The sequence below is a fragment of the Daucus carota genome, chromosome 5 (genome assembly GCF_001625215.2).
Source record: "Daucus carota subsp. sativus chromosome 5, DH1 v3.0, whole genome shotgun sequence".
Taxonomy (NCBI): Eukaryota; Viridiplantae; Streptophyta; class Magnoliopsida; order Apiales; family Apiaceae; genus Daucus; species Daucus carota.
Genome location: NC_030385.2, coordinates 11,917,205 through 11,937,078, shown reverse-complemented (window position 1 = coordinate 11,937,078; position 19,874 = coordinate 11,917,205). Strand labels below are relative to the sequence as shown.

At 37.6% G+C, this 19,874-nt stretch overlaps 2 protein-coding genes and 1 pseudogene across 2 annotated transcripts; all 3 read right to left on the bottom strand.

Annotated features, from left to right (window-relative positions):
* Positions 1-24: 24 nt before the first annotated feature.
* On the bottom strand, positions 25-2,166 carry LOC108222594 (ammonium transporter 3 member 3). The gene is made up of 3 exons (XM_017396491.2): positions 1,371-2,166; positions 976-1,261; positions 25-704 (listed from the first exon to the last, which is right to left on the bottom strand). The coding sequence occupies exons 1-3, from the start codon at positions 2,016-2,018 to the stop codon at positions 181-183; spliced, it is 1,458 nt and encodes a 485-aa protein (XP_017251980.1). The 5' UTR covers positions 2,019-2,166; the 3' UTR covers positions 25-180.
* Positions 2,167-5,064: 2,898 nt separating this feature from the next.
* On the bottom strand, positions 5,065-14,461 carry LOC108221337 (G-type lectin S-receptor-like serine/threonine-protein kinase At2g19130; annotated as a pseudogene).
* Positions 14,462-18,178: 3,717 nt separating this feature from the next.
* On the bottom strand, positions 18,179-19,229 carry LOC108220281 (ATP synthase delta chain, chloroplastic). The gene has a single exon (XM_017394010.2). It carries the CDS (start codon positions 19,012-19,014, stop codon positions 18,292-18,294), a length of 723 nt encoding a protein of 240 aa, XP_017249499.1. The 5' UTR covers positions 19,015-19,229; the 3' UTR covers positions 18,179-18,291.
* Positions 19,230-19,874: the final 645 nt, after the last annotated feature.

Genomic DNA, 19,874 nt, shown 5'->3' with positions numbered 1-19,874 from the left:
AGTTAAGATTTTTAAGGTCTGAGGTTCTGAAATAATCAACACGCAATCTCATGCTTTAATTTTGACACTTGTAATTACACTTCCTTGAAATTACTACAACAAAGAAAAGCTACAAAGTTCGAGTTCGAGTTCGAGTTCGAGTCCACTGTATACAACATATTATCAGCGGTTTTTTATTTATCAAGTAACTTGGGTAGCACCAACAGAGGGTTTGGAAAGCTGTGTGCTATCGGAGGAATGAACTCCATGCTTTGTGTCATCGTATTTTTCTCCATCTCCCCACAACGCATAGGCCTCTTCTCCATGCACTGCATCATCTCCGATGATCAAATGCTCCTCGGACATTCTTAACGGAATTATAAAACTTATGACAACACAGATAATGGACGTGACAACAATGTTCCATCCGATGATAAAGCCGCCGCCAACTAGCTGTTTGCCTATTTGGGCACCCCCTGAGCCACCATAGATTCCTCCCCTGGAATCGGGGATTGGCAGAAACAGACTACAGAGTGAAGGCTCGGCGAAAACCCCAGTGAGGAAGCCACCTAGGTAGCCTGCTACGGCGTGGGTGTGAAAGACTCCAAGAGTGTCGTCGATTTTTTGGAGGAGGGTCCATCTTTTGTGGACAATCATCATGGTGAACCATGGAATGCTGCCTGATAGAATTCCCATTATTATGGCTGACCAGCCCTGGACAAGACCTTCCATATGAATATTTTCCAGTTAGATATTAAGTCTTACATTGGGTTGCTTTGGACTTTAAAAAATGGACTAATTCCATCTTACATTGGGTTGCAATGTTGTTTGGACTTTAAAAAATGGACTAATTTTCTGTTTGGAAACTTGAATTTCATTCTCGTGACATGTTTGAGTAAATAAAAAAAAGTATTTCAAAATAAACAAATTTTAAAATATGTATATTCATTACTCTACCAGCAATCTAATATCTGATAAACGGGATGAGACGATTACCTGCACCAGGAGTGATGCAAACAAGGCCGGTGATCATGCCTTGAACAGCTCCGATCACTGAAGGCTTTCCAAAGAAAATGACATCCAACCATGTCCAAACAAGTAGACTTGTCGCTGCACATATATTTGTATTCAGAATCGCCATTGAGGAGTCTATGTTGGCTGCGTATGGCCCTCCACCGTTAAAACCAGCCCATCCCATCCACAACAATCCAGCCCCGGCCAGCATCAGCAATATATTGTTCGGTGGAAACCTTTCTCTGTCCAACTTCGATCTCGGGCCTACCTGAAAACATCAAGATTTCCATATACCATTGTCAAAGACAAGACGGGTGCGAGAGTATACATATTTATAAAATAAAAAAAGGTGCATAGAGTTTTAAATGAGTACTAACCCAATAGGCAGCAGTTAAGCCAGCAATTCCAGAAGAAAGATGAATAACAAATCCGCCAGTATAATCAATAACACCCCATTGAAACAAAAACCCACCTCCCCACAAGCTAAACGCTCCAACCGTATACGAAAACGTCAACCAAAGAGGCACAAACATCATCCAGGCCTTAATATTCATCCTCCCCAACAACGAACCCGCCAATAAAATCACTGTAATACACGCAAACACACATTGATACCAAACCATCGACGCCATAGGAAAAAACGGCGCAATTAAGGCCGTCTGCACAGTCCCATTTTTGAAATAATGCGTCGTAGCCGGCAGCACCGCTGGCTTTAAGAGAAATTGTTGGCCTAAAGCCGGAGCTGCTTTGCCCCAAAAGGGCAGAAGCTTTTCGCCGAATGACATGTTGTAAGCCCACGTCACCCAGCAAATAATCACGGCTGCAAAGGCGTAGAGAGCCATGAAAGCAGAGTTGACAGCCCATTTTTTCTTGACAATGCTTCCGTACAAGATCACGAGACCCGGGACGCTCTGCAGGCCGACCACGGTGGCCGCGATCATCTGCCATGCGTTGTCGCCTTTGTTCAACCAGTCGGGGGATGAAGTCGTTGAGTTCTGGTACGCTATAGGAACTGTTGCAGCCATTTCCAGAGTAGACAGGGTTTCTTAGCTAAGTGCTTATTTGATGTGTGTTCACAACATGCATTTATACACCTGATGAAGATGCAATGCAGTATCTTATATTTGTGAATCTTTCCAGTTTCCACAACTGTTGATTCTGTTTTGGTTCATGAATAAATAAAGAGTAACGAGTAATGCTACCTAAACTCAAATATGGTTCCAAAATTTTTTCACATTTTAATTTTAATTAGATGATTTATATGCCTTTTCGTTTTTATTATTATTGGTCTGAGTTTATTAATATTAATGAAATTATATGCGATTTTATTAATATGAGTGTGACTGAACCAATCATATATTGTCAATTTGTGCACTTATCATTTTTGAAAAACAGAATATAAACCCACCACTTGGGATATCCAATCGTGTTCACCATTTTTGCATTGGCATTTTGCTGAATGAAATAATGTTATTCTATTTTACGTAAATATCATACTGTCATTCGACAGGATTCTATAATTACAAATGTGCTAGCTGTTACTATAAACTTATAGTGCTTGGAAGTTAACCAAGATTCCAAGAGTACCAATTCAAGTGAGATTTATAATGCCGTGAATCGTGATATGATTGTTATTTATTATCGTACAGGCTCTCTACGCGGTTCTACTCAAACGGGAATTGCAGATTTAGTTTTTCTTTTTGGCATACATACCAGCTTATAGCCTTATACCGTACAAAGCATAGAATCTAAAATACTACTAGGATAATGTGATTAGTAGAAATGTACAATGAATCTGAAATTGAAGTTATCATACAAAACTATAAATTAAACACATATTTTTTTTTTCTTGAAACTAATTATACATTTATTCTTGGTTACTAGAGTTTTCTATAGAAGTTTTTTCTATAGATTATAAGCCGAAGGTTATACCATGTTGCATTCATTATAATACTTTTTAAGAATAATCTTTATGTGTTGTACTCTTAATATTAGACGAGATAGCTCATGTTCATCCAAATCTTGGAAGAGAGTGTCAATAAAATTGTTACACTCTTGAGATTTGAAGAGACTTTCTCCGTATCCGGACACACAATCACTAATGAGAATATGATTATGTCGGTTTGAAGTATCTTACCTTATTTTGGTGCGTCCTTAGCAAGCTGGGTTTAAGTCGTCGTCTACGATTGGGTCGACATCAGAGGTGACCAAGAGTCCGATTAGAGCTCGCCATAAGATAAAGATCATTAGGGATTCGTCATCTGAAAAAAGATGATGAGAATGGAATCAGGAGGTGAACAAACAATTAAATGAAGAAAAGGTATTGGCGACGATCAGGTTTCCAGTCCTAATGACGTATTTAGGATTGGGCGGGACATGATTCAGCAGTTTTCTCGTGCATCAAGACACGACACTTCATCAAATGAGAGTGTCTTTAAAAAAATACGTGCGCTTTTTAGCAATTTTAGTGAAAATCTGGGAAAAATCATAATCGTTTTCACATGTCTAGAAAATTTAAGAGGCGAGGACTCTTCAACAGCGTCGCCTCGAAGCTGAATAAAACCATTTCACAGTATTGTTTTAAGGGCTTGGGTGATAGTTGTTATGCTCAAATATCGACTCCGCTATTAATTGCTAGAATCTTTCCACATGATCTAGGAAGTGGTCAATTTGTGACGCTGGTCAACCAAAGTCAACCTCGACCTCAAGATACTGTTCTCATCCTCGCCTGATGACGAGTGTTTGGGCAAGTTCACTAGTTTATTTGCCAGCATGATCCTTCGGTGGTGTCCTCGCTTAATTATATCCACGCTCGTGACGAATTCTAGCAACTAATTAGCTAGAGTCTTCTCTCTCTAGTTAACTGGTTGCTTGAATAGTCCTTACCTGATGGTCAAAGACGACTATTAGTCTCGTTTATTCAAATATTTATTTATTAAATGATCATTGATATGTAAATCGATACGTAACAGTTTTATAATGTAAGATTATGATATATCATACATCTTACATATGTCTTCTAAAATAGACAATAAATGTTAAATCTTAGATATGATAAACATGATTTTCTATATTGATGTGAAAAAGGTTAAATAACTAGGACAATTTATAACTAATACTACAGTTTAGATCAAAACGTGTGCATATAAGTAAGAAATCAGGAACATTCACGTATTCTAGCCGATTGATTAATGATGTTCTATAAATATTTATTGGTGTTGTCCTCTTGTTAGAAAATTACATTATATTTTATATATCAGTCATTGTATGAGAGTGTTTCTATTTTAATAAAAGTAATTTAATTAATGGCTGAAGTTTTTGTACCGTAGGCCCGTAGCAATAATATCCGCACTTTCCTGGTGATGTCGAAATGCACAATTGACCGATGGACATTTATTTAATAATATTAAGAAAGTGACTCCTGTTATTTCAAAAAAAAAAAAAAAAGAAAGTGACTCCTGCTTTTATAAATTGCGGAAATATTCGTAAAACGGACCGCCAAGAGCATCGTACCGAAGTTCAACTTTCCATTTGTTTCGTTTATATTTTTTTTATTTTTAATTATAATATAAAATAGAACAAGTCAGAAATAATAATTTTTACTGTATTATTAGCATCATGTTAGAAATGACATAGCCATGTAACAAAAAGAACAATGCTTAACAAAAATGGAAAAAGTTTCTCTACTTATCCCTATACATGATATTAAATTTAAAAGAAGTTATTTATAATTTTATATGGATTATAAGTGATATTTAAGTTGTGACTTATAAGTTATTAAATTATGATTAACGCGATTTAAAAGTTATTTAAGTATTTTCATCTTTTACAAAGAAGAAATTACAAAAAAATAGATGTAAAAGATAATTTTATTAATTTCATCCTTTTCGATTTGGAGCTTCTCAAAAATGTGAAGCATCAAGAGCTGGTTTTATACACGACATGTGATGAGAGATGGTAGAGCTTCAAGATAAAAAGAAAAGCAAAGAGAAGTCTCGTGGATGAAGATAATTGCAAATCTTTAAATTGGTTTTTCAAAGCAAAATAGACTTTAGACGAGTAAAGATCCTCAACAACAAATTTTAAGTCTTTTTGTATTTCTTAGACTGTTGTACAAAATCCGCGATTGATTGTTACATATATAATAAGAAATGAGAAATCTACTCTACAACAATGCAACTAGAATTAACACTTAACAACAAAGAAAAAACTTCAATTCAAACACGCTCACGATAGAACCAATGCAGCGCTCAAGCGGTAAACCGAATCAGCATTCTTTGATCTTTTGGTTGATTTACTTCTCTTCGACTAGTGTGGATGCCCAAGAAGGATGGCTCTGTATATGCAAATTCTGAGAAGAATGCTTATCAGTAAAGAAAACATCATCATCTTGATTGTCGATGAATACTTGAAGTCCTCGCGGATCTGGAGGCATGTCCACATCCAAAACCCCTTCAAGAATTTGAACCACTTTGCTCATTGTTGGCCTAACATGTTCATCGTCTTGGATGCACCAACAAGCTATTCTACAGATGTTGGTTACTTCCTTTTCATCAGCAAACCGGTTTAAATTGGGATCCAATATGGTAAGAATGTCGCCTCCATTTATCATCACAGTTGCAGCACTTGCCGGAAAGAAGTTAACCTTGTTAGAAAATGGTAAGTTTAAGACTCATTTTGTATGGGTTCTTGATGGAATTACCTTAATCTAACAGTTGGAGGTTGTTCCTTGTAATGAGGACTTAAACTTTCATGTTTGGATCTAAGACATTTTCTTAGTGTAATCCATAATTAAATTGAGTTGAAGTTAGTAGCTTGAATTAATTAATTAAATAAATCCTGACTTATAATTTTATTTTAAGCTGAATGTACGTGCCCCAGGGTGCTGAATGTACGTGCCCCAGGGTGCTGAATGTACGTGCCCCAGGGTGCTGAATGTACGTGCCCCTGAGCGGTGATTGTACGTGCCCCTGAGTGCTGAATGTACGTGCCCCAGAGTGGTGAATGTACGTGCCCCTGAGTGGTGAATGTACGTGCCCCTGAGTGGTGAATGTACTGAAATATATTCAATTAAAATAAAATGCATTAAGTCAGAATATTTATTGTAATTAATGCCATATCTTCAGTTACGTTTTATTTTGTATTATATACAGAATCAAAACGTTTTGTGAGATACACTGATAACAAAAATACAAAACCCTAGCTGCTACTCTTCTCTATTTTCTCTCTACAATAATTCATACAAGAAAAGATTGCTTAGGTTTTCTGGGCGAACTGAGGACAGGTCGCTGTTGATCAATTGTGTGTCTGTGAACGAGTTGATCGGAGCTGTTTTATCCTGGAGACGAGATTGTTGTAACCCAACACAGCGTAAGTGGGGCAATTATTGTTTCAAGAACAGTCTAGGCTTTTCAAGGGCTAGGCGACTCAGCTGTGATTCTGATTTTGATCAGTATTTGATAAAGCTTTGCAAGCTAAGTGATTTCTGTCTTTTCTTGTCGATTTAAGGTACTGATTATATTTCTGTTTTGCCTTCGTGTATTGTTTCGTTATTTGGAGCCTTGCCTGTTCTTGTTAATTCCTGATATATAACTGCCTCATTGTTGCGCTAATAGTTTATTATTTCCAACAATCTTGAAACGATAATCTGTGTTATATAGTTATTAGCAAGATGGTTAACGAAACTGAAACTCCTGTGACTGTTGTTGGTGCTCCTAGTTCTGGTTCTGGTGGTACTGCTACCATTGATTGGGCTACGTACAGTTTCCCTAAGCCTATTGATTTATCGGGCATGCCTGATAAATTCAGTGGGGGGGCTTCCTTTTCTCGTTGGCAGAAAAAGATGAAGCTCTGGTTAACGGTTAAGGGCTTATGGCCAGTGGTGCAGTATGATCCTCCTGTTTTGGATCAAGAGAAGGCTGATTCTGCAAAGGTTTATGCTTTGTGGGCTGAAAAGGATGGGGTGGCTAGGGCTGCTATTTTGGCAGCGTTAGCAAACACTCTATTCGATGTATATTCATCGGATGCCTATACTGCGAAGCTTTTGTGGGAGAAGCTGGACCAAACCCACAATACTGATTCTCAAGGTCTTGAGAAGTATAGTGTGGCGAGGTTTCTTGATTTCAAGCTGGTGGATGGAAAATCCATGACGGAACAGGTGCATGAATTTGAGATGTTGGTGCATGCTTTGAAGGAGTCCGGAATGGACCTGCCTGAAAAGTTTCAGGTTATGTCCGTGATTGAAAAACTCCCAAAGTCTTGGGAAGAATTTGCTCTCTCCCTGAAAAGACAGAAAGGAGAGATCACTTGGACTAATCTGATGTTGGACATCTCTGTGCAGGAGCAGCACAAGTCCAAACAAGGACATGTGATGCCTGCTGAGCATGGGAGTAGTTCGAAGGTGAACGTAGTAACTGTAGGACAGAAAAGGAAATCTGTCACTAAGAAGGATAAACCCAAGAATGACAAGAACAAGGCTAAGAAACCAAAGGCAAACAAGCCATGTTGGTCTTGTGGACAGGTTGGTCATTGGAGCAAGGACTGTCCCATGAAGAAAGCTAAGAAAGCTGGTGTGGTAGCTCAGGATAATACTGTGCTTGGAACCACGAGTGGGCCTGTGGCTAACATGGTTGTTGGTGAGGTTGTTGCCTCTGAAACCAATGACGGGTATGTTGCCTACAATCCTGAACTGTTTTCCGCTTATCTGTCTCATGAATGGTTGATTGATACAGGAGCTAATGTGCATATTTGTGCTGATATTACTCTTTTTGTATCTTATCAACAGTGTCATGGAGTGACAGTGAGAATGGGGAATGCAAGTGCTGCTCAAGTGCTAGGAATTGGAAACGTGGACCTGAAGTTTGCTTCTGGGCGTGTTCTGACCCTCACTAGAGTGCATCATGTTCCTTCTATTCATAGAAATATTATAAGTGGAAGCTATTTAGTTAAAAATGGCTTTGAACTTTCTTTTAAATGTAATAAAGTTGTGATTACTCAAACTGGTACATTTGTTGGCAAGGGTTTCTTGTTGGATGGTTTATTTTTGATAAATGTGGAACCCGTTTTGGGTGGTTTTATTAATGTTCCTTCTGTTAATTGTGTTGAATCATCTGATTTATGGCACTCACGACTTGGTCATTTAAATTTTGGTGCTCTAAAGAATATGATGAATTTAGAGTTGATTCCAAAGCATTCCATTGATAAGAAATCTAAGTGTCAAGTATGTGTGACTGCTAAACAAACAAAGAAACCTTTTCATAATGTTGTTAGGGATTCTGAATTGTTAGATTTAGTTCACACAGACATATGTGAATTCGGTGGTGTTTTGACTAAGGATCATTATAGATATATCATTACCTTTATAGATGATTATAGTAGATATTGTTATGTTTATTTGCTTAAACATAAGGATGAAGCACTAGAAAAATTCATTATGTTTAAAAATGAAGCTGAAACACAAACGAGCAAAGTACTTAAACGTTTGAGATCTGATAGAGGTGGTGAGTATACAAGTAACTTGTTTAATGAATTTTGCGCAAGCAATGGTATAGTTCATGAGGTTACTCCACCATACACACCTGAGTCTAATGGGGTGCAGAGCGAAAGAACAGAACTTTTAAAGATATGATTAACAACATGTTAATTAATTCGGGGTTGCCTAAATACATGTGGGGAGAGGCTCTGAATACGGCTTGCCATATTCTGAATAGGGTCCCTTTGAAACACATGGATAAGACACCATATGAATTATGGAGAAAACGTAAAACTAGTTTGAATTATCTTCGTGTGTGGGGGTGCCTTGCAAAGGTACTTGTACCTGAACACAAGAGAAAGAAACTAGGGCCTAAGACTGTTGATTGTATCTTTTTGGGCTATCTAGAGACCACAACCGCTATGAGATTTTTAGTTATAAAATCTGACATAGACGGCATTGTGGCTAATACGATAGTTGAGTTTCGTGATGCAACGTTCTTTGAGGACGTGTTCCCTATGAAGACTGGTATACCTCAGGGTAATTCTGAGGATGATCCGACTCTCACATCGAGTTCTATTCCCGATCATGTGGAAAAGATGACAAATGTGGGGGCGAATCCTAGTAGTAGCTCTACTCCTAACGAAGTAGAGGAACCTAGAAGGAGTAAGCGTGCAAAGGTAGTCAAGGACTTTGGCAGTGACTTTCTCACTTACAATGTCGAGGATGAACCTTTAACTTTCCGTCAAGCCATGGACTCTTCGGAGTCAAGGCATTGGAAAGGCGCTGTAAAGAGTGAGATGGACTCTATTGTTTCTAATGGAACATGGGAGTTAGTCGATCTCCCTCCTGGGTGTTCTACTATAGGATGTAAGTGGGTCTTCAAGAGAAAGTTGAACCCGGATGGCTCAATAGATAAGTACAAGGCGAGGCTAGTTGCTAAGGGTTTTAGGCAAAGAGAAGGTATAGACTATTTTGATACATACTCTCCTGTTGCTAGAATGACAACCATCCGAATGCTTATAGCATTGGCTTCTGTGCATGGTCTTATCGTCCATCAAATGGATGTAAAGACTGCTTTTCTTCATGGTGACCTTGAAGAAGAGATTTACATGGATCAGCCTGAAGGATTTATTGCTTCCGGTAACGAGAGGAAAGTATGTAAACTAGTCAAGTCCATCTATGGCCTTAAACAAGCACCTATCGACTGGCATAAAAAGTTTGATGAAACTGTTTTAGCATTCGAGTTTTTAGTTAATGAAAGTGATAAGTGCGTCTACTATAAGGTTAGAGGAAATGAATGTGTGATTGTATGCCTATATGTTGATGATATTTTGTTGTTTGGAACCAATATTGCGATTATTAACGAGACAAAGAGTTTCTTGAAAAGGCACTTTGAGATGAAGGATATGGGTGAGGCTAGTATGATTCTTGGGATCAAGTTAACACAGTCAACTGATGGAATAACCTTGTCACAGTCTCATTATATAGAGAAATCTATACTTGAGAAGTATGGTTATTCAAATTGTAGAATCGCGAGTACACCCTATGATCCTAAAGTGGCCCTTGTCAAGAATAGTTCAGGTGTACCTGTGTCTCAGTTAAGGTATTCTCAGATTATTGGTAGTTTGCAATATCTTGCTAACGTGACTAGACCAGATATTTCTTATTCTGTGTCTAAGTTAGCCAGATATACAAGCTGTCCGAACAAGACTCATTGGGAGGCTCTGGATAGAGTTCTTAGATATCTCAAGGGAACTATTTCTCTTGGCTTGCATTACCGGAGATTTCCCGGGGTACTCGAGGGGTACAGTGATGCAAGTTGGATAGCTAAGAAATCCGGCTCCAATGGAGTGACTGGATATGTGTTTACCCTAGCGGGTGGAGCTGTGTCCTGGAAGTCTTCTAGACAGACTTTGATTACTCGGTCTACTTTTGAGGCTGAGTTGTGTGCATTGGATGCCACGGGGACGGAGGCTGAATGGTTACATGGACTGATGTCAATGTTACCTGTAGTAAGCAAACCGCTTCCTGCCATTTCTGTTCATTGTGATAGCCGTACAACTATTGACAAGATCAGAAGTGTAAAGTATAACGCTAAGACAGAGAGACACATCCAAGTTAGACTTAAGTCTATAAGGGGTCTTGTTTCTGATAGGGTTATAGCTATAGAGTTCATTGGAACTCAGGATAATATAGCTGACCCGTTGACTAAGGGGCTTGAGCATGCTGTAGTCCTTAAGTCGAGGTTGGGGATGGGACTGGTAACCCATCATGGTTCATCTACAGCGGGAACCCAATACACCTGAGAGGAGATCCCTCAAAGTGTATTCAATGTGGTAATAACAAGTTGTAAGGATGGATCGGTAGTACCTTTACTACATATAACTAGATACTTGTATATCTGAGTCTATCCCCTGGAAACCTTAAAAGGTACTGTTACTGCATGTATAGCAAGAGTTTTAAAACTCTGAATGGGGTCAAGTCATTTGACGAGATGTTAGCAGTACATCTTTGGAGATGCCCAGCTAAGCGAATGTAATTGTGTGGTCGCAATTAGAGAAATGGTTATTCCTTGAAACATTCGTCGAACAGGATCGAGACACGACCATTAACGTCTCAAAGCCGTAGATCTGTACCATAGCCTTTGACTTGTCGTCGTCTATGGAGTGTGGTTACACCAAACGGATAAAGATTCAAGGTGAAATATTCCATCTATATCCGGTAGCCATCGAAGTAGAGGACTTAGGAGGGTTCAAACCCGGAAGGGTACCTACTCTGAAAAACAAGTCATGATAAAATCTAATATGCATTTCTGTATGGATTAGTGGGGGATTGTTAGAAAATGGTAAGTTTAAGACTCATTTTGTATGGGTTCTTGATGGAATTACCTTAATCTAACAGTTGGAGGTTGTTCCTTGTAATGAGGACTTAAACTTTCATGTTTGGATCTAAGACATTTTCTTAGTGTAATCCATAAATAAATTGAGTTGAAGTTAGTAGCTTGAATTAATTAATTAAATAAATCCTGACTTATAATTTTATTTTAAGCTGAATGTACGTGCCCCAGGGTGCTGAATGTACGTGCCCCAGGGTGCTGAATGTACGTGCCCCAGGGTGCTGAATGTACGTGCCCCTGAGCGGTGATTGTACGTGCCCCTGAGTGCTGAATGTACGTGCCCCAGAGTGCTGAATGTACGTGCCCCTGAGTGGTGAATGTACGTGCCCCTGAGTGGTGAATGTACTGAAATATATTCAATTAAAATAAAATGCATTAAGTCAGAATATTTATTGTAATTAATGCCATATCTTCAGTTACGTTTTATTTTGTATTATATACAGAATCAAAACGTTTTGTGAGATACACTGATAACAAAAATACAAAACCCTAGCTGCTACTCTTCTCTATTTTCTCTCTACAATAATTCATACAAGAAAAGATTGCTTAGGTTTTCTGGGCGAACTGAGGACAGGTCGCTGTTGATCAATTGTGTGTCTGTGAACGAGTTGATCGGAGCTGTTTTATCCTAGAGACGAGATTGCTGTAACCCAACACAGCGTAAGTGGGGCAATTATCGTTTCAAGAACAGTCTAGGCTTTTCAAGGGCTAGGCGACTCAGCTGTGATTCTGATTTTGATCAGTATTTGATAAAGCTTTGCAAGCTAAATGATTTCTGTCTTTTCTTGTAGATTTAAGGTACTGATTATATTTCTGTTTTGCCTTCGTGTATTGTTTCGTTATTTGGAGCCTTGCCTGTTCTTGTTAATTCCTGATATATAACTGCCTCATTGTTGCGCTAATAGTTTATTATTTCCAACAAACCTTCCCGTCTCTAGTTGGCTCCACATTTCGCCTACCAGACACATATTCAAACAACATCATCCCATAGCTATATACATCTGCTTTTGCTGTTATGGCTGTGCCTGATATCCATTCAGGTGCGAGGTAGCCTCGAGTCCCTCTCATTGTTGTCAAAACCCTGCTAAAATCACGTCCGACCAACTTTGCTAGACCAAAATCTGCAACTTTGGGGCACATATAAGAATCTAGCAGAATGTTTTCAGGTTTTATATCGCAATGTATGATACAGTCCCTGCATTTTTCGTGCAGATAAGTCAGTCCTCTGGCTGTGCCTAATGCAATTTCATACCTTGTTGTCCAGGGTAATATAGTCTCGTCCTTTTTTACCTTGAAAAGATGAGAATTTAAAGATCCATTGGATGCATACTCGTAAACTAACAACTTATGTTACCTTCAGAACAGAAACCACGAAGATGCACAAGATTTATATGTTGAATGTTACCAATTGTGCTGATTTCATTGCGGAATTGCTTCTCTCCTTGGCTGATGCCTTCTAGCTTCTTCACTGCTATGACTGTTGAATCGGTCAATGTTCCCTTATAAACTGATCCAAACCCTCCCTTCCCCAACATTTCAAAGAAATTCTTAGTCGCAGTTTGTAAATCCTTGTAGCTAAATGCCACCAGTGTGCCTTCTGCAGCACTTGGAATCTTAGTACCTCTCCCTGATTTATATCGTCTGATTGCAATTAATAGAAGGCCAGAAAAGATGAGTAAAATTGCAATTGACCCTCCAACAACGCCATAAATAATCCTCTTGTGAGTTTTTGAAAAGTCAGATGAATGAAGTCTAATGTAGATGACTCTGCCAGTATTGTCATTTACAGATAGCTTCTGCATATTAAAGAGGTCCCCATTCCAAGAGAAACACGTCTTCTCATAATAAGCATAAGCTGTACAAGATATACTGCTCAAGCAGTTGGATTTGCAGCCTGCTGCATTCGCAGCTGAGAAAGCTTGAGGATTATCAGGCCATTTCATGTAGGAATAAATTTGAAAAATATCTGCTTTCCTACTAGTAGTATTTGCATTACCATACTCCAATTCCATATATCTCGCGCAGCCACCAGAATAATCTCCCAAACTCCAGCTTTTCTCAAACCTACTTTTGAAGCCAGGCAAGCAATCACAGAAAGGAGAGGATATATCATTGCAGACACCAAATGCTCCGCAATAAGCATCAACTTGGCACTGTGCATTTGGCTTGGACCAGAACACAAACCACTTGTGCTGATCAGCCAACCATCCGAGTTGCTTAATTTGCCCACTAGAATCCATAATAAATCTACTAATAAAGGAGGGACTATTTTCAAGAAAATATGTTAAATAATCACCATCAGTATTGGACACATAGGTGAAGTTAAACAAAGGTATACCAGTCATTTCCGGTACATTACTAAATGTCTGCCCATTCCAAGCTCCACTAGTCCCTATTTTCCGAGACCTGTTCCACCTGATCAGAAATTGCTTTTCAACAGGGTCAAGTCCATAAGTGTAGAATCCAGGAGAGGGGTCTTGAGAGTTCTTCCATGAAGTAAGAATCTGTGTCCTGTTTGCCCGTCTATCGTAACCAAGCTTACCCCTTGGCAACCATGTATCTGAGGGGTAATCCCAACTTTCCCATACTGTAGTATTTCTTGATCCATTTCTCAAAACCAAATTTCCTTCATCAAGAAGTACTGCTACTACACTGGAGGACCTAAACTCAATATTTGTGGACCAAATTTCAGTATCCGTTTCATCGAAAAGCACCAAGTTACCATTCACAACTTTTAGCACTGAAGAATACTTATCAGTGATCGGCCTCTCTCGGTTGGCTACCCAAACTACAGTCTGAATAGAAACCTTCTTGAACCAAATGCCAATGTAGTACTTGGAGAAGTTGCCTGGCTTGAAGAAACCAAGTTCGAAATTTCCACCAGAAGAGACTATAGTTTGGTCGCCTGACAGAGATTGATAAGCTGAGATGCTATCGGCTCCTAAGGAAAAATGAATGTTGATCAAGAAACATAAGAAACAGAATGTTGGCACAGAGCAAGGAATTTTTTTAGCGGCCATAGCATGTGCATGGAAAATTTAGTCTCTTGAGTTTTGATCGGCTAATATGTTCAATGTTTGTTAGTCCTAATTCTAACCTCTTCCTCTTTTTAAGTACAAAGTGATGATAGCGTGTGGAAAAGAATAGGTCAGTCGCCTATGGCTGCATAGACGATTAGACGCACATACAATAATAGCAAATGGCATCGACCTATTGTTATATCTATAGTGAATGATAATTTAACAGGAAAATGATTTAAAAACGTTAAAGTTTTCAGGAAATGTAATAATAATAATATTTGTTAGACTTTCGGTTATGTTCACCGCCGACGGGATGCATATTTGATATTTCGACGTTAAAGCACGAGTTAGACGTAAGTCATTCAATAAAATTTAATATTGATATTCAGCATACGAGTAGCACATATTTTATTTATATATATTTAGATATTAATATGACTAAAATGCAATACTATATACAATTTATACATATTTAGATATTAATATGTCTAAAATGCAATACTATGGGGCCGTTTGAGTTAGCAGTGACTTCTTGATTAAATTAAAGAAGATTAAATTAAAGAAGTGGAGTAGAAGTGAAGTAGAAGTAAGAAGTAAAAAAATTAATAAAGTGTTTGGAAAAGAAGTAGAAGCTCTGAGAGAGAAGCTAGCATTCTCAACTTCTTAAAAGTGCTTCTACTTATTTACACAAACGGGTCAAGAAAAAAAAGAAGCCAGAAGTAGAAGCCACTTCCGCGGCACAAACAGCCCCTGTATACTTCAAGTATCAGCAGGCATTTCGGTAATTTGATTTATTAACAGCTCTTTCTAATTTCTGCCACCCATGCATGCTCGTTTCCGCTTCCGTTTCCGTTGTCCGTCCCGCATAGTTGATTTTGAATTTCTCAAAAAATCTCGTTAATGAAATTAGTTTTCTGCTTGATTTGGAACTTGAATTAATGTCTACTGAATAATCTTTCTTTAATTCAAGAATCATTAAATCTTGTAATTCTTATACGGTCGTTATTTATTGTGACAGGACACCCGGTCATCTTTTGAGAGACTTTCAACAAAAATGTCCAAAACCTCCGATCATAAATTCATAATAGTTAAGAACCACCCACTTCCCATAACATGATGATCAACTTCTTAATAACTGGCTCTAATATTTTTATTGGGAACTGCGTCCATTTTTTTCACTACCAAAACGCTTACATCGATTCTACTTCGTGTAGATGGCTCTCTAACATGATTGTATAGCTTTTTGGATCTTAAACTGTTGTAGTAACATATTGGCTCTGATACCAATTGTTAGTCGAATCAAAGAACATAATATGTAAAATTAGAACTCAGTTTTTATTAATGTGTAATATTAACAGTTACAATAGGAATCACTACTCTCTCAAAGATGTATGAATATCACTATGAGCTGCTGGTTTATAGATATAATATTATTTATATGAAAATCGACACCTATAGTGTAACCCTGTCTATGCTTATATACTTCACAATTACAAGATATCTTCTAATTGATATGCTACTAATCAGCTTCATAAAATATATCAATTAGAAATTTCTAAATCAGTCTTTCTAAAGTCTCGCTTTGTACAATCTCTATAGTATTTATCTTCTTTATTAGTCCAGATCCGCTCCTGAAAATCAGCTAAGAAAAAATCTGAAGAATTTCCGCTTTAAGTAAACTCTAATATCTCCATCGCCTGACAAACTCTGATTTCTAACAAAACTCTGATATGCAAATCCTGTACTAAATATGACAATAAAATCTGGTATCATCAAATGCATTTAACAACTTTTAACTTCAAACGTGCATTTTCTTGGATTGATTTTCATATTATTTCGCCGAAGAATTTCAAAACACTCCTTCAAGTCTTTGGCATGATCTCCGAACAAGTACTTCACTATCATATCGTCCACATAACATTTTGTATTCCTCCCAATATACTTACCAAACACCATATTCACCATTCTCTAGAAGGTTGTCCATGTGTTCTTCAGGCCGAAAGGCATCTTAATATAAACATATATCTCTTTTAAGGTGATGAATGTTGTCATTGGAATATACTCGACATTCATAGTGATCTGGTGATAGCCTAAAAAGACATTCAAGAAGCTAAGTATTTGATACCCCGAAGTGACATTTATAAGCTGATCAATATTTGGGAGCGGGTAATATTCCTTTGGACATGCTTTTTCAGGTCATTGTAGTCCACCCACATCATTTATTTGTTGTTAGACTTTTTGATTACAACAACATTAGCTAGCCATTCTAGATACTCGATCTCTTCAATGAAATTGGCTTCTAATAGCTTTTTCACCTCTGCCTCAATCACCTTTTGTCTTTCAAGAGCAAACATGCTCTTTTTCTGTTTGACCGACTTAGCCTTCTAGATCTATATTCAAGCAATGTTTTGCCACCCCCAAAATCTAAACCCGGCATGTCCTTTGTCTCCGCTCGGGCTCCATGTCTCTCTCAATTTGTACCATCTTTTTTAAACAACCTGCATAGAATTCAACCTCCTCGATTTCTGTCCCGGGCTCGGCTATCGGTCTAAATGGATCAGCCCCAAATTTCTCCAGTTCAAAATGCCTTGTATGATCATTGCACCCAGCTTCATCTTCGTTTCTACGCTTTTTATTCCTTTCGGCGCCTTCACTAGTTTTATCCTTCTCCAGGTTTTCCAACATGATAATCCTGATTGCTTATCACATCTCATCTCCTGATACCATCCTCAGTTGGAAATTTCAACTTCAAGTGAGGGATAGAGGCTATAACTTGAAAAGCTGTGAGAACTAGTCGACCCAAAATAGCATGTACCCGAACCACATAGAATCTAACTTGCTTCTCAATAGTGTATGGAGCTTTACCAAGTAAGAGGGATAAAGTGATTGTACCTTAGATCGGAACTGGCTGATTTTCGAAGCCATACAGAAATGTTTCATGGCACAATTAAATTCCAGCTGCTCTCCATACAGATTCATCTTCAGGTATGTGTCGTGATACAAGATATTAACAGAACTACCCCATCAACTAGGACCTTCCAGATTTTGTTCCAGAGATGGGCTCCTTATATGGAGTTACATAGTGCGCCACTATAAATCATTAATTTTATTATAAATTCTGTTATTGAATACATATAAAACGTGATTCTAATATAGAAAACTATAAAATATATCTATTTTAAGTAATTTAACACTTAAAATTTGATAAAAAAGTATATTTTCGAAACTGATTCTACAACAGAATAATTCTGGATGATTATCATTCTGTTATAGATACATGTTGAGATATTGCATAATTTTAGATAATCTTTGAAATAAAAAAATTGTATAACTTCGTTTTTGGTTTAATAATCAAAATTTGTAATTATATTTCATAAAAAATATAATAAAATACATATTATGTATATATTTATAAGGGTGTGTTACGTAACTCTATATAAGAGGTATGTTGTGGAGTGCTACCCTATATATATAATATAATTTATTCAAACTTTGATCAATATTAATTGAAAGTCAAACTAGGCAATTAAAAAAAGATAGAGGGAGTATATTATATGAGTTTGAAATTTTGTTTTATTTTTAGGAGATATAAGTTGCTTTTATTGCAGACTTATTACAGAGTATATGCATTATCACAGCCTTCTTTTGTTCAAACTCCAGAGATATGCCTTTTCGACTTGTGTAATCTCTATTGGTTTGATTTTCAACAACATAAACAAGTAAATTGGGACTTGATGTAGTATAATACATGGTGACTCTGGTTATAAACACAGATTGAATGGATAAACCAGAACATGTACAAAAATACATCCCCGTTGTATAAATTTTCCAACAGTTACACATTACCATGTTCATTATGCAAAAATATAGAAATAAATATACAATTGTATATAGGCTTAACTGATCCATCATCCAACCAATTGAATATCACCAACCTCAAGCGTCTCCGCAATCTCTTCAAGCTGTTTCTTCACACTCATATCAATCAATTTGGATCCTCCATTCCCGTACCTTATCGTAAATCCAGCCACAAGTGACTCATCAATCGCGGTCTTGATCTTAACATTCTTCGCTCCAGTAAGTTTCTGCACCCCTTTGGCAATCTGCGCGAGGTTTGCCTCATCTAATGGCACCACAGAAGTCACCACAGCCAGCTCGGTCTCCGTCATCTTGTTATACGCAACCTCAAACTCCTTAGCAATCGCCTTAATCTCATCAATCCTCTTCATGTCGATCAAAATATTCAAAAAATTCGCGACGTGAGGTTGCAGATTCGCCTCCTTTGTATACGAATCCACTAAATTAATCTTATCTTCAACCGAGACAGTAGGGTTGATGAAGTACTTGTACACAGCCTCTTCGGAGAAGAGCTGGTTAACCGTCTCCAGATCCTTTGCAGTGGCTTCTAGGGTTCCATTTGACTGCGCCAAGTCGGCTAGGGCATTGGCGTAGCTGCTGGCCACGCTGTCTGACATTTTAGCGCCCCCGCGACGACGTGATTTTACATTAAGGGTGAGTTTGGGGAGACGGAGGCCCCCGGAGAAGGAGAGAGTGTGTGTTTTTGTAGGCGTGTATTGAGCGGAAGGTGATCGGCATTGGAACGTGATGGAAGTTTGTTGCAGAGTTGCCATATTTGTTTTAATTTGTTAGGGCTGAGTTTAGAGAGTAGTGTCAAGTGTGTGGTATTGAGATTGAATGTGTCAAGGAGCAGTAGAGAAGGGTGGTGATATGGGATTGTAATCCCTTTGGAATCAAGGATGGCCTCTTATCTTTGGTTGAGGATATATGGATAGATGATAACTAGCCTAGACTACTTCACTTTCCCTCTGCGCCTCATATTCTTATTTCACTTCAATTTTCAGCAAAACCGAATTTATATTAGCAACTATATGTCCAAGCTGACATGTTAGATAATCATCTTAATTATTTGGATGCACATCAGCAATAGGATGGCAATGGGTCGGGTCGGGTTTCCTGAGATTCAGATCCGATCCATTATATTTCATTTCGGTTCGGATCCGGGTCCGGGTCTGGAAAATGAAGATCCCTATCCGATTTGTCGGGTTTTTTCGGTTTTCGGTTCGGATTCGGGTCTAATTCGGATATTTAAAAAAAATTAAATAAAATATAAATTAAAAATTATATATCTATAAAAAAATGTGACGATTGATTATTTAAAAATTTAGGAATATAAAAAGGGGTTTTACAAGTTTCGTTTAGTACAATAAACACGTAAAACATGTTAACTTAATTGTATACAATCATTCGATTTATCATTTATATTTTATATTTTTATTATATTTAAATTTTTTAATGCACAATAATTGAGAAAAATGTTGATGAAATGAATATAAATTCTGTATTGGGCATATAAAATTAAGTAAAATGTTCTAATAATTCATAATATTTCAATATATATACTCTACATTAAACATATAATATATATATATATATATATACATATATATATATATATATGTGTGAAAATATC

What these genes read in the sequence shown, in the direction of transcription:
- LOC108222594 (XM_017396491.2), bottom strand. Translation starts at nt 2,018, where the DNA reads ATGGCTGCAACAGTTCCTATAGCGTACCAGAACTCAACGACTTCATCC. An exon ending in GCTTAACTGCTGCCTATTGG is followed by an intron (nt 1,262 to 1,370) that starts GTTAGTACTCAT and finishes TGATGTTTTCAG; the next exon opens with GTAGGCCCGAGATCGAAGTT. An exon ending in TTGCATCACTCCTGGTGCAG is followed by an intron (nt 705 to 975) that starts GTAATCGTCTCA and finishes TTCATATGGAAG; the next exon opens with GTCTTGTCCAGGGCTGGTCA.
- LOC108220281 (XM_017394010.2), bottom strand. Translation starts at nt 19,014, where the DNA reads ATGGCAACTCTGCAACAAACTTCCATCACGTTCCAATGCCGATCACCT.